At 50.2% G+C, this 12,662-nt stretch overlaps 1 protein-coding gene across 2 annotated transcripts in view; it reads right to left on the bottom strand.

The window, feature by feature from the left end:
- Nucleotides 1-12,662, bottom strand: part of WNT5B (Wnt family member 5B) — a 74,379-nt gene that overhangs the window by 4,432 nt on the left and 57,285 nt on the right. For both annotated transcript variants that reach the window (XM_063318578.1, XM_063318572.1), the window contains exons 2-4: nucleotides 11,597-11,745; nucleotides 10,613-10,860; nucleotides 4,142-4,434 (exon numbers count right to left, since the gene is read on the bottom strand). In XM_063318578.1, coding sequence (XP_063174648.1) covers nucleotides 4,142-4,434; nucleotides 10,613-10,860; nucleotides 11,597-11,676 — 621 coding nt within the window. In that variant the 5' untranslated portion in view covers nucleotides 11,677-11,745. The remainder of the gene's footprint in view (nucleotides 1-4,141; nucleotides 4,435-10,612; nucleotides 10,861-11,596; nucleotides 11,746-12,662) is intronic.

A 12,662-nucleotide genomic window follows, 5' to 3' on the forward strand; every position in this document is an offset into this window, starting at 1 on the left:
CCGAGCCACATTACATCTCCAGTCATGTGCAGCTGTCTGCTGCGACCAATTCTTTTCTACTCATTTCCTAATGACCAGAAATGTTTTTCATACAAGACCTCAAATGATGGTCTTAATGTTGTTTTATTGGCTGTCATTAGCTGCTGTACAAAATTCAGATTCTCCTCTGTATTCATAATAGCTGCCACCTTTGCATCACCAGCAAATTTCATCAGCACATTCCTAACTCTTGTGTTGAGGCTGAGAAACAAAAATACTACGTGTTGGCCTTGAGGCAAGTCTTTGAAGAATTCTGCTAATTAAGCTCTGTTAAGATCAAGATACGTCCTTTCGCACAACTTACCGACATCTTTCCTTGAACCAGTTTCTTGTCCATCTCATAGCTGCTGCATTTTTCCTTCTCTTTCCCAATTTAATCAAGCATTTCCCACGTGGGAAATACATTAAACGTCTCGCAGAATCTCAGATAAATGAGACCTATCATATCTATTTTGCCTCTTAGGAGATCGATGATGTTCTAAATGATTGTGTGATCAATCTTTGAAAAATCCTTCTCAAATTATTTCCCATTTTGCCTCTTCTTCTGAGATACCCTTTCCCCCAGGTCCTCCTGTTAATGCTGCTGAGGTCACATTGCCTGTGCTGCCGGGTGCCAGCTCTTTCAGAGTGGCAGGAAAGAAAGTGGCCACTCCCTGTGACTTGAGAGCTTTACGCTACCTGACTTTTGCTTCCACCTTGGTGGTGATAATTTCAATTTCCAGCCTTTCTCCTTTGCTCCCATGATAATATATTTCTAAGACCCAAGAGGAAAGGCTGCCTGCGGGCCAACCATCACCCAAACCAGACAACCCTGGAAGCCACAGCAATGCCATCTCAGAGCCATCCCGGGTCTCATCTCCAGATCCTTTCATATTCATCCCCTTTCCTGATCCCAGCATCTCCATTCCTCACTACCCCCAAATCTTCATCTACTCAATCCATCCCAAAGCCCCAGCCTCATTTACTCCAGAGCCCTTTGTTCTTCCAACCCTTTTCTGCCACTTGACTCCCATTTGAATTGTTTAACTCAATCCCCAAATCCCCTCCACCAGCTGCCCCCTGCACCATCCCACCCATCCCAGGTCTGCTAGCCCCAAAGGTCAGTACCCTCTACCTGTTGGAACACATCTGCTGCCTCCTCATGCCTTCCTCGCTCCCACAGGGTGCCCTCCTCTAGGCAGAAGTGTCGAGGGCAGAAAAAGACATCTCCACTGTGCAGCAGACACACGGTACCCCCCCGTCATGAGCAACGTCCCCCAGTCTGACTTGAGGCCCCAGGTAAAGCACTCGTTTACTTTGGGGACAAAAACTACTCTGTCTTTAGACTCAGCCCCATCCCCATCGAGTAGCAGCCTCCTTTCTACAGCCTCCTCCAATTTGCAAAGGTTAAAAACTTTCATTGTTTATTTTACTACCCTTTGCAAGGTCTGACTCAGCGTGATTTTTTTTAACTGTTCTCACTTCATCTTTACACTTCTTGACCTCTAAGACAGAGCTTTTCGTTATTTATTTGCTATCAGTTCTTTTTTTTTTTTTTCCATTCTTAGTAGGCTCTTGGTCTATTCCTAACAGTTTCTCTGTGGTAGTTATTCATTCAGTGAGGTCTGGATATTCTTCCTACAAGCTTTTTCCTCTTGCTTGGCATGCGGAATTGTAATGGCTTTAGCATCTTTGACTTGAAAAAGTTCCAGACCTCCTCCACTTCGAGTTCCTCGGCTGAGTTTACTAACAGGCTCCTTTAGTTTATCAGAGTTTGTTCTTTGAAATCCACAAGCTTAATTACGCATCAGTTTATACTTCCATTTAATTTAATCTAAAATGACTTGTGTTCATTAAATCTAAGGTTATTTTCTATGGCCATCTGTTCTACAGAGTCTACAAAAACCAAGCTAGAAATAACATCGTCTTTTGCCGGGCCCTTTGGAAAGCTTTTGTCCAGGGTTAGCTGGAGACAGTGAAATCACCTCGAGAGCTTACCTATGGAGTCCAAAGAAGCACAGGCACTGTAGCATTCCAAGCACAATTTAGTTAACTTTCTGCACTATAGTAAAGGCAGGACATCGGTGTTGTTAGCTCTATCCTTAAAGCAGGAGAAAGCTTTCTTCCATCTAAGACTGTATCATCGTGTGAAATCACAGCTCAGTTGGATGCTTGCCCATGTAACAAGAATAACGAGACAGGGTAGTGTTTCGCCCGTGCTACAGAGCAAGTATCTTCTGACTTGGTCTTCTAATACAGATGTTACTACAGTTCAACTGGCGCCTCAAACTATTGGCCATATTCTGTCTCTGGGATCCCTCAAGGCAATAGGACTGGCTGTTAAAAAGTCTCGTAACATATTCTCTCCCTATTTTAGGCAGGGTATTTATTTGTAGTAATCCAAGTTCATGACTCCAGACATATAAGATGTTTAAAGCAAGTAACGCAGAGAAGAATGCCACTTTCAGGCTACTACTCTGTGGAGGAATACCTCCCCCCATTTCTAAGCACATGCAGACCCTCTGCCCTTCCAAGCCAAAAAAAACACAACCCCATACCAAAACCCACTGAGTTCTACAGCTTTCAAGTCCACAGTTTTCCACTTACTGCAAATTTACCCCAACTGGATTTTGCAAGGGAAGAATGGAGTATTTGCAATGCTTCAACCTGACACACTGATTTCACAATCAAAAAAAAACCAGAGCAAATCATCTTCGGTGGCAAAATAAAGCTGAAATTACATGCAGAAAAGAACAGACATATATGGGAAAGATAATTCAGTAACAATTAGAAGTTAGAAAGGGCAGAAAATTGATAAGGGAACTAAGAATATTAGTTGAGAATGTGCAAAAGAGCAAGGCTAAGTACACTTAATAGGATTTTTTAATACACATTAGAAATAAAATTAACTTCAGAAAAGCTCACTACTAGGGAAGAATGATAAAAATTTTAAACACCTTGTGGAAAAGGCACAAATGTTGAAGTAAGTATTCCTGTTCTACATTTGGAAAGAGGCAGGATTACACAGTTGTACCGCATATGAATGATGCTACACCTTCCAGGCTATCAATCACAGACAGAGGAATGGCGTAAAAAGCAAACGTGCATACACTGAACGCATAAAAAGGGGGCAAATTCACCTACGTTTACAGCATCAGGGAGACCAGCACCAGAACCCAGCATGTCATTTTGGTATCTAGTTTCTTAAAGGATATGGGAAAACTGGAAAGGGTACACTAAAGTGATGTGAAAATGATTTGATGGCTGATGAGAACATCAGAAAGTGAGAGAGTCTTCAGTGCTGAATCTAGTTTGTCAAGAAAGAGTGGTGAATAAATTACAGTAGATAAATACATCTACGCAGAGGAAATTCTGATTACTAAGAGGCTTTTCAATCTAGCTGTAAAACTCAGAACTGATTGGAAGCTGACGCCAGATGAATTCAAATGATAATGAAGCACAGTGTTGAAACAGGGTGATTAATGATGGTAGCATACTACAAAGGGAAGTGATGGATTCTCCATCCCTAGGGATCTCCAGATCAAAACTGTGCATCTTCTCAGAAAACGTCTGTCACCTAGATGCACGTTATTTATTTTGCCCAATACCAAGGTAACTGAGCAAGGCATAAATTTCAGACATAGCCAGGTAGCCTGATTCAATGTTTGCTTCTGCCCTGATACTCCCAAAAATCTCAATGATGGCAGTCGAAGAGAACTCCACATGCCAACAGATTCTCCTCTTCACCACCAGCCTGTCATTTGGGCAGCTCTGGGAAGCCAGTTTCTGAGATGTAAAACTTGAAAGCAGGCCTTGACAAGCACCTAGTTTATTTGGAAAGGGCTTAAACGTCTGTACATGTGTGCCATACAGTGTCTCAACAGACCCCAAAACTCACTGGCTTTAGCTGGCAACGGAAGCCTGCCATTAAAGCTGGAACATAATATTGTCCATATAGTCTGTAGTAGTCACAAAAATGAAGAAAATGTGACCGTACACTGTTTCAAGGGAGTCACTGGGGGATCGTTGGACTATCCCTCACCAAACCTACAAGTAATTTGGTATCTAGCTATCTCAAGCCTTCTGAATCTGAGAAAGAGGAAAAGGTCAGCATTGGTCTTACCCTGCGACCAGCCTCGTTGTTCTGCAAGTTCATCAGCATGCGAGCCTGCTCCTCTGAACCTCTCACGTAGTTCTTCTCCCTCTCCTTGGCATCCACAAACTCCTTGGCAAATCGATATCCATACTCCACGTTATCCCCGCAGCCACCCCACAGCCAGTCTCGGGGCAAGTCCTTGGGCCGGGCGGTCCGGCTGCAGCCACAGCTGGAGAGCTCTCCTTCACGGCAAGCCCGGCTGATGGCGTTCACCACCCCGGCAGCGCTGACGGCGTAGGTGAAAGCGGTCTCTCTGCTCCCTGTGAGAGAGACGTGAGAAGCAAATTAACGAGGGACAGATCTCATTGAACAAACGCAACGCGCAGCAAGAGGCAAGCAAACGGGCTATGGGCAGTAGGACCATGGGGCACTCTGAGAAGCTGCAAAGAATTAGCTGGAACAAAGGAACGGCGTGGTCAAGTGCAAGGGCACCACCCTGTTCTGGTAGAGGAGGAACTGTGCTAACACATGCTTGCATCCCGTTTTTCTTTTCATTTCACAGTAACAGCTCCAGTCAATTGACTGTCCAGAGCTGGCAGTTTCTCTGTAACCAGGATCAAAACCAAATCTGATTCTCTGACACAATCCAGGGAAGGGGCTGAGATTCCTTCTGTCACCTGCAGGAACATTCTTGGGAAGAACTTGTAGGTGCTGTTCCTCAAGGGTTATTATTTTTATTATACTTATGTTTGACCATTTCAGAGCCCTGGAAACTCCAGGCCTCGCCCAAAAGAAACAGCGACACCATAGGCAGGGAGTGCTCAGCCTCCTTCCCCTCGGATCAACCCTTCACTATCCTCTCATTTCAACCTGGAGGAAACTCTCAAGCAGCAAGAGGGTTATTCACTTGCTGAAAATACAGCTGCTGCCTCAGCCACCGACTCTGCCAATAATCACTGAAAACGACTAATGAGGCTGGGTCCGTGCAAGAGGAGCGTTCTGGTTGAGCCAGATATCACTCTGGAACAGTTTTAATTTAATTGGGACAAGCACTCTTTATGGGCATCTTAGTTCATCGACCTTATTTTGGTTTACATAAGGTCAGCTGAGAAGCGTTTTGAGACAAACTGAAGGAAACCCATTTTTACACTAAAGCATCAAGGCAGAGGCTGTCCCAACGCCTACAGAGCTGCAGTGCTGGAACAAGTAAAACTTTCCCATGTAGACAATAATAATAAATGAAAAGACTTTCCATTAGCAGGTTTACTAGAGACTGCTCTGCTTGGAGTGGGTTCTCTATACCACTTAGACTCTGAGCCAAGCAGCTGGATCAGGTCTCCAGCTATGTATTCCTGGCAGTGGTTCAGCCTAAATTTGACCGGGGCATCAATGCAGCCAGAATACTGCATGAGGCTAAGCGTGCTGCCCCAGCGAGTGCTGTGGGTCTAAAAGGGGGGAAAAGAGGGGGATGAGGAGAAGGATGCAGCCCACACCTGCACTCTCACCACACGGTGTAATAAATAGCTAAACCAACACCTTCAGAGTCATTGTGTGCGACACCGAACTTTCATGTGATAAAGAGAACAACTGCCAAAGCTTCACTGGAATAAGCGATCTGATTGTGAATGGCTACTGACACCAAACCCCAGCAAGAGGCGACCCTCTAATGCTCTCAAGCAAATTTGAATGGCTTCAGAAGGCAAGGCAGATCCTCCAAGAACAGTTTGTCACCAGCCCACGGGGCTCTCAGTGCCAGCTCCCTCAGTGGGACTGAGCTGATGCTTTTGGTATGCTCTTGTTCCAATTTGCATATGCTGACAATCTGTAATTAATAGCAGCTTATCACCAGCTTAGTGGTAATGACCCAAGACAAAGGCAAGGCTGTGAATGGCATCCACCTTGCGGAACAACTTGTGATTTGTTTTTTTTCCCCTCTAAATGAGAGTTGTACACTAAGGGCTTCTGCTCTGGAGCACAGCACAAGGCTGATAAAACACTACAGGACACATAATATAGAAGGGAGGGCCTTACTAACAGCTCATAAGGAGTGGACTATGGCCCCCAAACCTCCCTGGTTCGAGAGGTAAAGAGGAGTGACTCCTAGTTAAGGTAATTCAGCTGAGACTGGCCCATAAGGGAGTTGCGGTCATTTTTCAGCAACCAAAATCAAGCTTTTACTCATCTAGTTCGTTTCGCATGTTATGGGTATTTTAAGGTAATGGTCCAATGTACAGTTTTGCCCCTACCAGTCTGTGCCTGTACGATGAGAGCCCTGCGGACACACCAATTGCCCTATTAAGTAGAGCACTCCCTGCATCCACAGAGATTAAAAAACACAGAAGGAAAGGACCTCCCAGTGGTACAGCTTGTGCAACAGAGTCTGCATGGCTCCAGGTGCTTAGCATCCTTACAGCTTGCTCGAGATCTCTGCACTTTAACTTCCATATTTGAACCACCTCCACGTTCCAGAGGTAGCAGCACAACAACTCGCCGTGCAGCCCCTGGACCCGCGTGAGTTGTTTAGGCTGCTGAGGATGGTGGTGGGAGAGGCTGAAACAAGCCACCTTGGGTTTTTTCCCCCCGCCCCTTGCTGCCCACAAAGCAGAACAAACCACGGTGCTCGGTAGATGTAGGTTTGGAGGACTGCAGCTTGGTGTGGGAGGCGGGATCGGATGTGTGCATGAAACCCCATGTTAATAAAAAGCAAATCTGTAGCTGGCAGCTGGGGGCTTATACATCCTAGTATTCTTCGCTCTCCTGCAACGCCTTCCAGCCTCGGAAAAGTATTTAGGTTTTCGCTGATCATCTCAAAATTCACTCCAGTTCCATACCTCTGTGCCATCACCTCAAAGGACAGGGGTGTTACTCCCCAAATTTGTGCAAACAGAGGTTACAGAGACAGTCAGGCAGTAACCCACCCCCACCACCCCCGTTCTGCCCCCTCCCACGCCGCACCGAGCTCTCCCGAAGGACGATACGGTGCCGGCGGCTGCGGTCCCCGGGATGCTCCGGTCCCCGGGATGCTCCGGTCCCCGGGATGCTCTGCCCGCCGTGGTGGAGCTGCGCGGAGCTCTGCTGCCCTCCTGTGCCCGCCGGCCACCCGCCACCGGCAGCGGGACCGGGAGCCCGGCGACGCGGCGACTTTTCTGGGGGGAGGGGGCGGTCCACGGGCGAGGATGCCAGGGTGGGCTGTACCCAGGCAAGGTGTCAGTCCCCACGGCTTGCTTTTCGGGAGCTGCCAGAAGAACTGACTCCAGTTGGGAGACTGACACAAAGATGATAAAAATGTGTGGCTCTTAACTTTTCTGATGAAAAAGTTTTAGTTTCAACTTATTTTTTTTTAAAAGCATTTCCCTAAAGTTTGGCAACCTCGACGAAAAACAAGGGAAAATATTTCTCTTTGTTCTCCTCTTTCATGACTTTTTTTTTTCTTTTTGCATTTGAAAAGGCAGAAGAAGTAAGATCTTTGGCTTCAGAAATGACTGGACTAACCTGGAAACCCCAGCCTTGCCTTTAGGACTGCACCGAAGGAGATATATTCTCTCTTCCCCTGAGGAAATTCTAACACGACCTTTTTTGGGTGCTCTGTTGTCTCCCTCATAAATGTAGCAGTAATGAATGTGTCTGTCTATAATGTATAGAGATACACACACATAGGGTGTAAAATCTGTACTGACATAACAAGAAGCAACTTCAGAAGGACAATTTTCATACATTGCCAGATATCATTACTGAATAAACCACACTTAAAAGGTAAGAGCAATTCTCATGACAACACAAACACTAGCAAGAAACAGTGCTAAAAAGCAGCCTACTTCAGTGCTATGGGTGCCTCTACAAAAGCTTTGTATCATCAGACTGCCTCATCTCTATGAAATGCACAAAATGAAGGTGTAATGATTAAACACAGACCAACCGGGTCTCCCGTTTCGAAGCTGAGCCAAGTTCTGCAAGGGGGAAAGGAAACAAATCTTCCAGGTTTCTGAGTGAACGCTCTCGCAAGGATCTCCCAGGCTTTGGACTTGGCCAGGGCAGGTTCTCCTCCCCTCTCACAATCTAGAGCAGCTCCAGAAATGATATAATATATGCCATGCCTGCATCGGTGGGTGGGCAGCCGAGGGTTGTTGGCATACTATACACCTTCTGGGTCCTTCTTATCTCTTTTTCCCCCCCTCTCCACAACACTCTGGCATGCCTCTGCACTCTTGCAGATATTCTGGTCTCCAGACCTTTCTCGTGCCATTGGCACAGAGTACAGAAAAAGGGCTGTGGTCCAGAATTGGGGCTCAGAGGTTGAGAACAGGAGACAGGCACACAGTATGAACCCAGGGAAGAATGACTTTATAGCTGACACAACCTGAGAGACTGAAAGGCTTTGTTTTCTTCCCCAGCACGGAAAATAGATTTGCTGAAATGATGAGCAACGCCTCATTACAAAGGAGGATAAAGCCAAAGCGGAAGGTGGAACTAAGAGAAGAGGCAGCATCCCCCTCCACAGCAGCTTATCACTAACATAGACAACAGCGATGAATCATCATAGAGCCTGTAATACCCCAGGCCACCTTTGGTGACATTGTTTTTACTCCTTTTCTGTGCTGGCTTGTGTTGGAGTTCCAGCCTTCCATCTGAACATGCTCTGATCATAGAATCTAAAGGAGCCGGGTTCAAAACTGTTTTGTTAGGATAGGTTTTTAAACAGCAGGAAAGCGCAGGCAGTCACCTCACAGACACTACCATCAGCAGATTCCTGCTAGAGATACTACAGTACTCCTAACAAACAAATGCAAGCACAAACTAAGCAATAGCAGCAGGACTACAGGACACGCTCATCACATATCCACAACACCTCTTTCCCCATCTAAACCCAAATTTGCTCCAATCTAACAGGATCAAGTCCATTTTAGACAGGAGGAATCTTCCCTCTTCCACTGTCCACTCTGGTCGCTTCTTCCCATACACCCTCTGATCCTTCCTAACAGCTTTTAGTCCTGACAGCTCTGATCTTTCCTTTCTCTCAGTTCATACTTACTTCTTTTCCAGACGTGGACCCACCCACTGGACCAACCTGGGGCTGCAGGAAGATACTGAGGAAGAGGATGAAATTTACTCCAGAAGGGGAGATCCTGATTTTCTTGTGTCCTTGTGGAGTCACTAGGATCTCTTTGGGGATCCCCGTTCTTTGGGATAAGTTACATGTGAGGGAGGGACACCAGAAGGGAGAGATGGGGGGGGGGGGGTATTTTCTCTCCTTTCCCCTTTGGTGAATGAAATTTCAGCACAAGTTTTAACAATCTGTGATTGCATGCAGCCTCATCTGGCCACCACCCTTGCTATCAGAAAGAGGGAGATCAAGGATGCACAGATGCCTTGGATGTGTGTCAGCAGCTGAAAGTATGTGTCAGGAAATGGCAATTCCCAGGGGAGTACCCCAGAGAAGCGGGGATTTGTTGGGGTATGAGCTGGGCAGAAAGGGAGGAATTAGAATGGCTCTGGTGGGCTGAATTAGGAATTCTGAAAGGTTGAGTAACACATGCAGAAATATCCCTAAAATTCTCTAGGATGACACGTAAGAACTTCATGATCAAAGGGAAGGGATCACAGGACTTGGTTCTCCTGGTGCCCTATCGCCTTGATGCCCCAGAGGTATTAAAGATGCACCTCTCCGTGTCCAGCTGCCTGTGCTTGTGAAGTGTTTTCCCTGACCTCACAACCGAGAAATAGTGCTGGTTCTTCAGTGTAAATGATTGGCTTTGTGGGTGGGAAACAAAACCTCTTCACACAGGGCTTGGAGAGAGTGTGTGTGCGCGCATGTGTGTTTGTGTGAGTGGCTGTTTTAACACCTTTTCTTTATTGTCCTGGCTGTCGGACACATCAAACCGAGCCCGGATTTCTCAGTTTCATGCCATCAGATGATTGCATTTCAAAAGGAACTGGGACAATGTAGCTAGGTCACACCTCAATTCAAGTGCAGCAATGGCCTGTCAATGCGCCTCTTACGGCCAGCAGGGCAGGAATTATAAAAATCTCTTAGGTTTACACAGAAAGTGGCAGAACAGGGAGGGGGGAAAGATCCCATGCCAAGGGAGTCCATATTTCCCACATCTCAGGGCTGCATTCCCTGTCCGAGGGCACTCCAGATGCTGGGAATGATAACACGGGTCCATTGTTCCCGGCTCCAGCTTCTTCCCTCCCTCCCTTTAAACAAGCACACAGAACAAAAGCAGCCCCCCTCTTCCTGACCTTCCCATGGCTCCCCAAAGACAGTGTGCCCCCTGTCCCCCTAGTCCCCCCGCTAGCTCCTGTCCTGCCGCCGCTCAGGTGCAGTCCTGCCACGGGCAGCACCAGCACACCAGGGAATGGAAAAGCTCATTAAAGGCAGCTTTAGGAGCAATACTAACGGGGCTCACTGCTCCTGCATGTGTACTTGAAGGAAGGGAGAAAGCTGCACCGGGGCTGCCGGCCTGCGCCCCGCACCTGCCCGGCGCTGGGTGCTCCTACCTATTTTCATGACCCTCCCGAAGACGGAGGTGTTGTCCACCGTGCTGCAGTTCCACCGCCGCTGCCGAAACTGGTACTGGCACTCCTTGATGGCACTGCGGGCCCCTTCCCCGATGAACACCATGTGCTCCTGGTAGAGCTGGCAGAGCTTGCGCTGCCCCGGGGAGAGCCCCGGCAGCTGGCTGCACACCGGCTGCGCGCCGATGATGTACATCTCAGGTCTCTGGATGGGGTTCATGGCCAAAGACCTAGGATGAGAAAAACATCCAAGGGAGTCTGGAGGGGAGAGGCCCCTCCACCAAACGCCCGGCACCTTTCCCCGCCAGCCCGGCCCGGCCCCGCTCCGCTCCCAAAGCCCGGGCGCATTTCTCATGTCAGCTGCCTCCCTCTACGGCTCTGCCAGATGCGAGGCTTTTCCAGGGCTCTAGCGGGAGAAACACAGCTCGTTTGTAACCTGAGTTTAAACACAGAGGACACCCGGGATGGGGAGGGGGCAAAGAGAAAGCTCAGCACTTTCTCTGCAAAAAGAAGAAAGTGAGATGCTTTTTTTTTTTTTTTTTTCTTTTTTTCTCTTTTGCAGACCGCCAGCGAGCGATGCCTGCCTTCAAGCCGGGCTATTTTCCGCTCTTTAGGGGAAGGGGGCTCCGCGGCTGCTCCCGGGGCTTTTGGCAGCGGGTAGGAAACCTTACCCATCCTCTCCTTACGCTCTCCCCACCATCCCAAAGCCCGGGCGGGATTTCAGCGAACCCGTACCAAAGGAGTACAGAAATGTCTGGAGGAGAGGGGTTGCGTCCCACGTCCCCCAAAACTGGGCAAGGGACGGAGGGGAGGCGGGGGAACCTGGAAAGAAGCGAGCTGCTGCCGAAGAAGCCCGGGAGGCAGATAAGTTCCCGCTCCGCCGCCCGCCCCCAGACGGTCCCCGGTTCCCGGTCCCCGTCGGCGGACAAAGGCTCCGCTGGGCTCCCCCCCGCGCCCTTCACTCACCACCAGGAGTTGGCGTCGGCCACCGGCGAGGTGCAGCTGCAGAGGAGGGCGGCGGCGAGGGCCAGCCTCGGCCCGGTCATGGTGGGCTGCGGGCGGCGGCGGCGGGGCTGGGGCAGCCCCCGCAGAGCCGGCCGCCGGGACGGGGCGCCCTGCGGAGAAACGCCGAGGAGAAACCCTTGGAGCGGGGCCTGCGTGCGGCCGGGGGCGCGGCGAGCACAGCCCGGCTGCGGCTGCCGCCCCCTCCCGCCCCCGCAGGACCCTCCCCCGGCCGCCGCCTCCCGGGGGCTCCGGCGGCGGCCCTGCCTCCCTCCGTCCCCGCCCGCCCGCCCTCGGCCCCGGGGCAGGGGCCGCGCCGCCGGGATTCCGCCGCCACCGACGGAGCCTCCCCGTCCCGCCCCGGGGGGAGCGAGGGGACCTGTGGGGCTTGCCGTCGGGAGGGACCCCCGGAGCCTCCGGGACGGCCCCGGCTTGGCCGCCTTTGATGCTCCCCCCGCGGTCCGTGGCGTGGCGCGGAGCCCCGCCACCGCAGGTGCGCGGGGGAGCCGGCGGGGGACATCAAAGGGTCGCGCTGGCCCCGACGCCTTTGTAATGCAGGGCCGGCTCGGAAATGAGCCGCCCCCCTCCCCAAAACGGCCTCCCCAAGGGCCCCACGCCGTGGCACCGGCCCCGCTGCCCGGGCGGGGGGTCTGCGGGGCTCGGCTGGGCTGCCGGCGACAGCGCGGATAGATGGGGTTGGCACCAGAGCCTAATGGCTTTATGGGCAGGGGAGGTGGACAGCAGTAAAGCTTCAAAGGCTCCTCTTTGTCCAAACACCCCTCTCCCTTCCCCGCTCAACCCAGCGGGAACCTCAAAGGCAGGGACAATCCAGCAGCTCCTCATCCCTTTTTCCCCCCCAGACACCAGCAGAAAGCAAACGCGGGCATCCTGGACCCGTAACTGTCCTTGTAACAAATGCTCCTCGCACCCTGCCTCCCTCATGCCATGGGGAAACAGACACCTTATCACACCATCCACACCACTGCCGCCTCCATCTCCACACGGCCTCCCACCGTCCTGTCCTACCCCA

This window comes from Chroicocephalus ridibundus, chromosome 1 (assembly GCF_963924245.1).
Source record: "Chroicocephalus ridibundus chromosome 1, bChrRid1.1, whole genome shotgun sequence".
Taxonomy (NCBI): domain Eukaryota; kingdom Metazoa; phylum Chordata; class Aves; order Charadriiformes; family Laridae; genus Chroicocephalus; species Chroicocephalus ridibundus.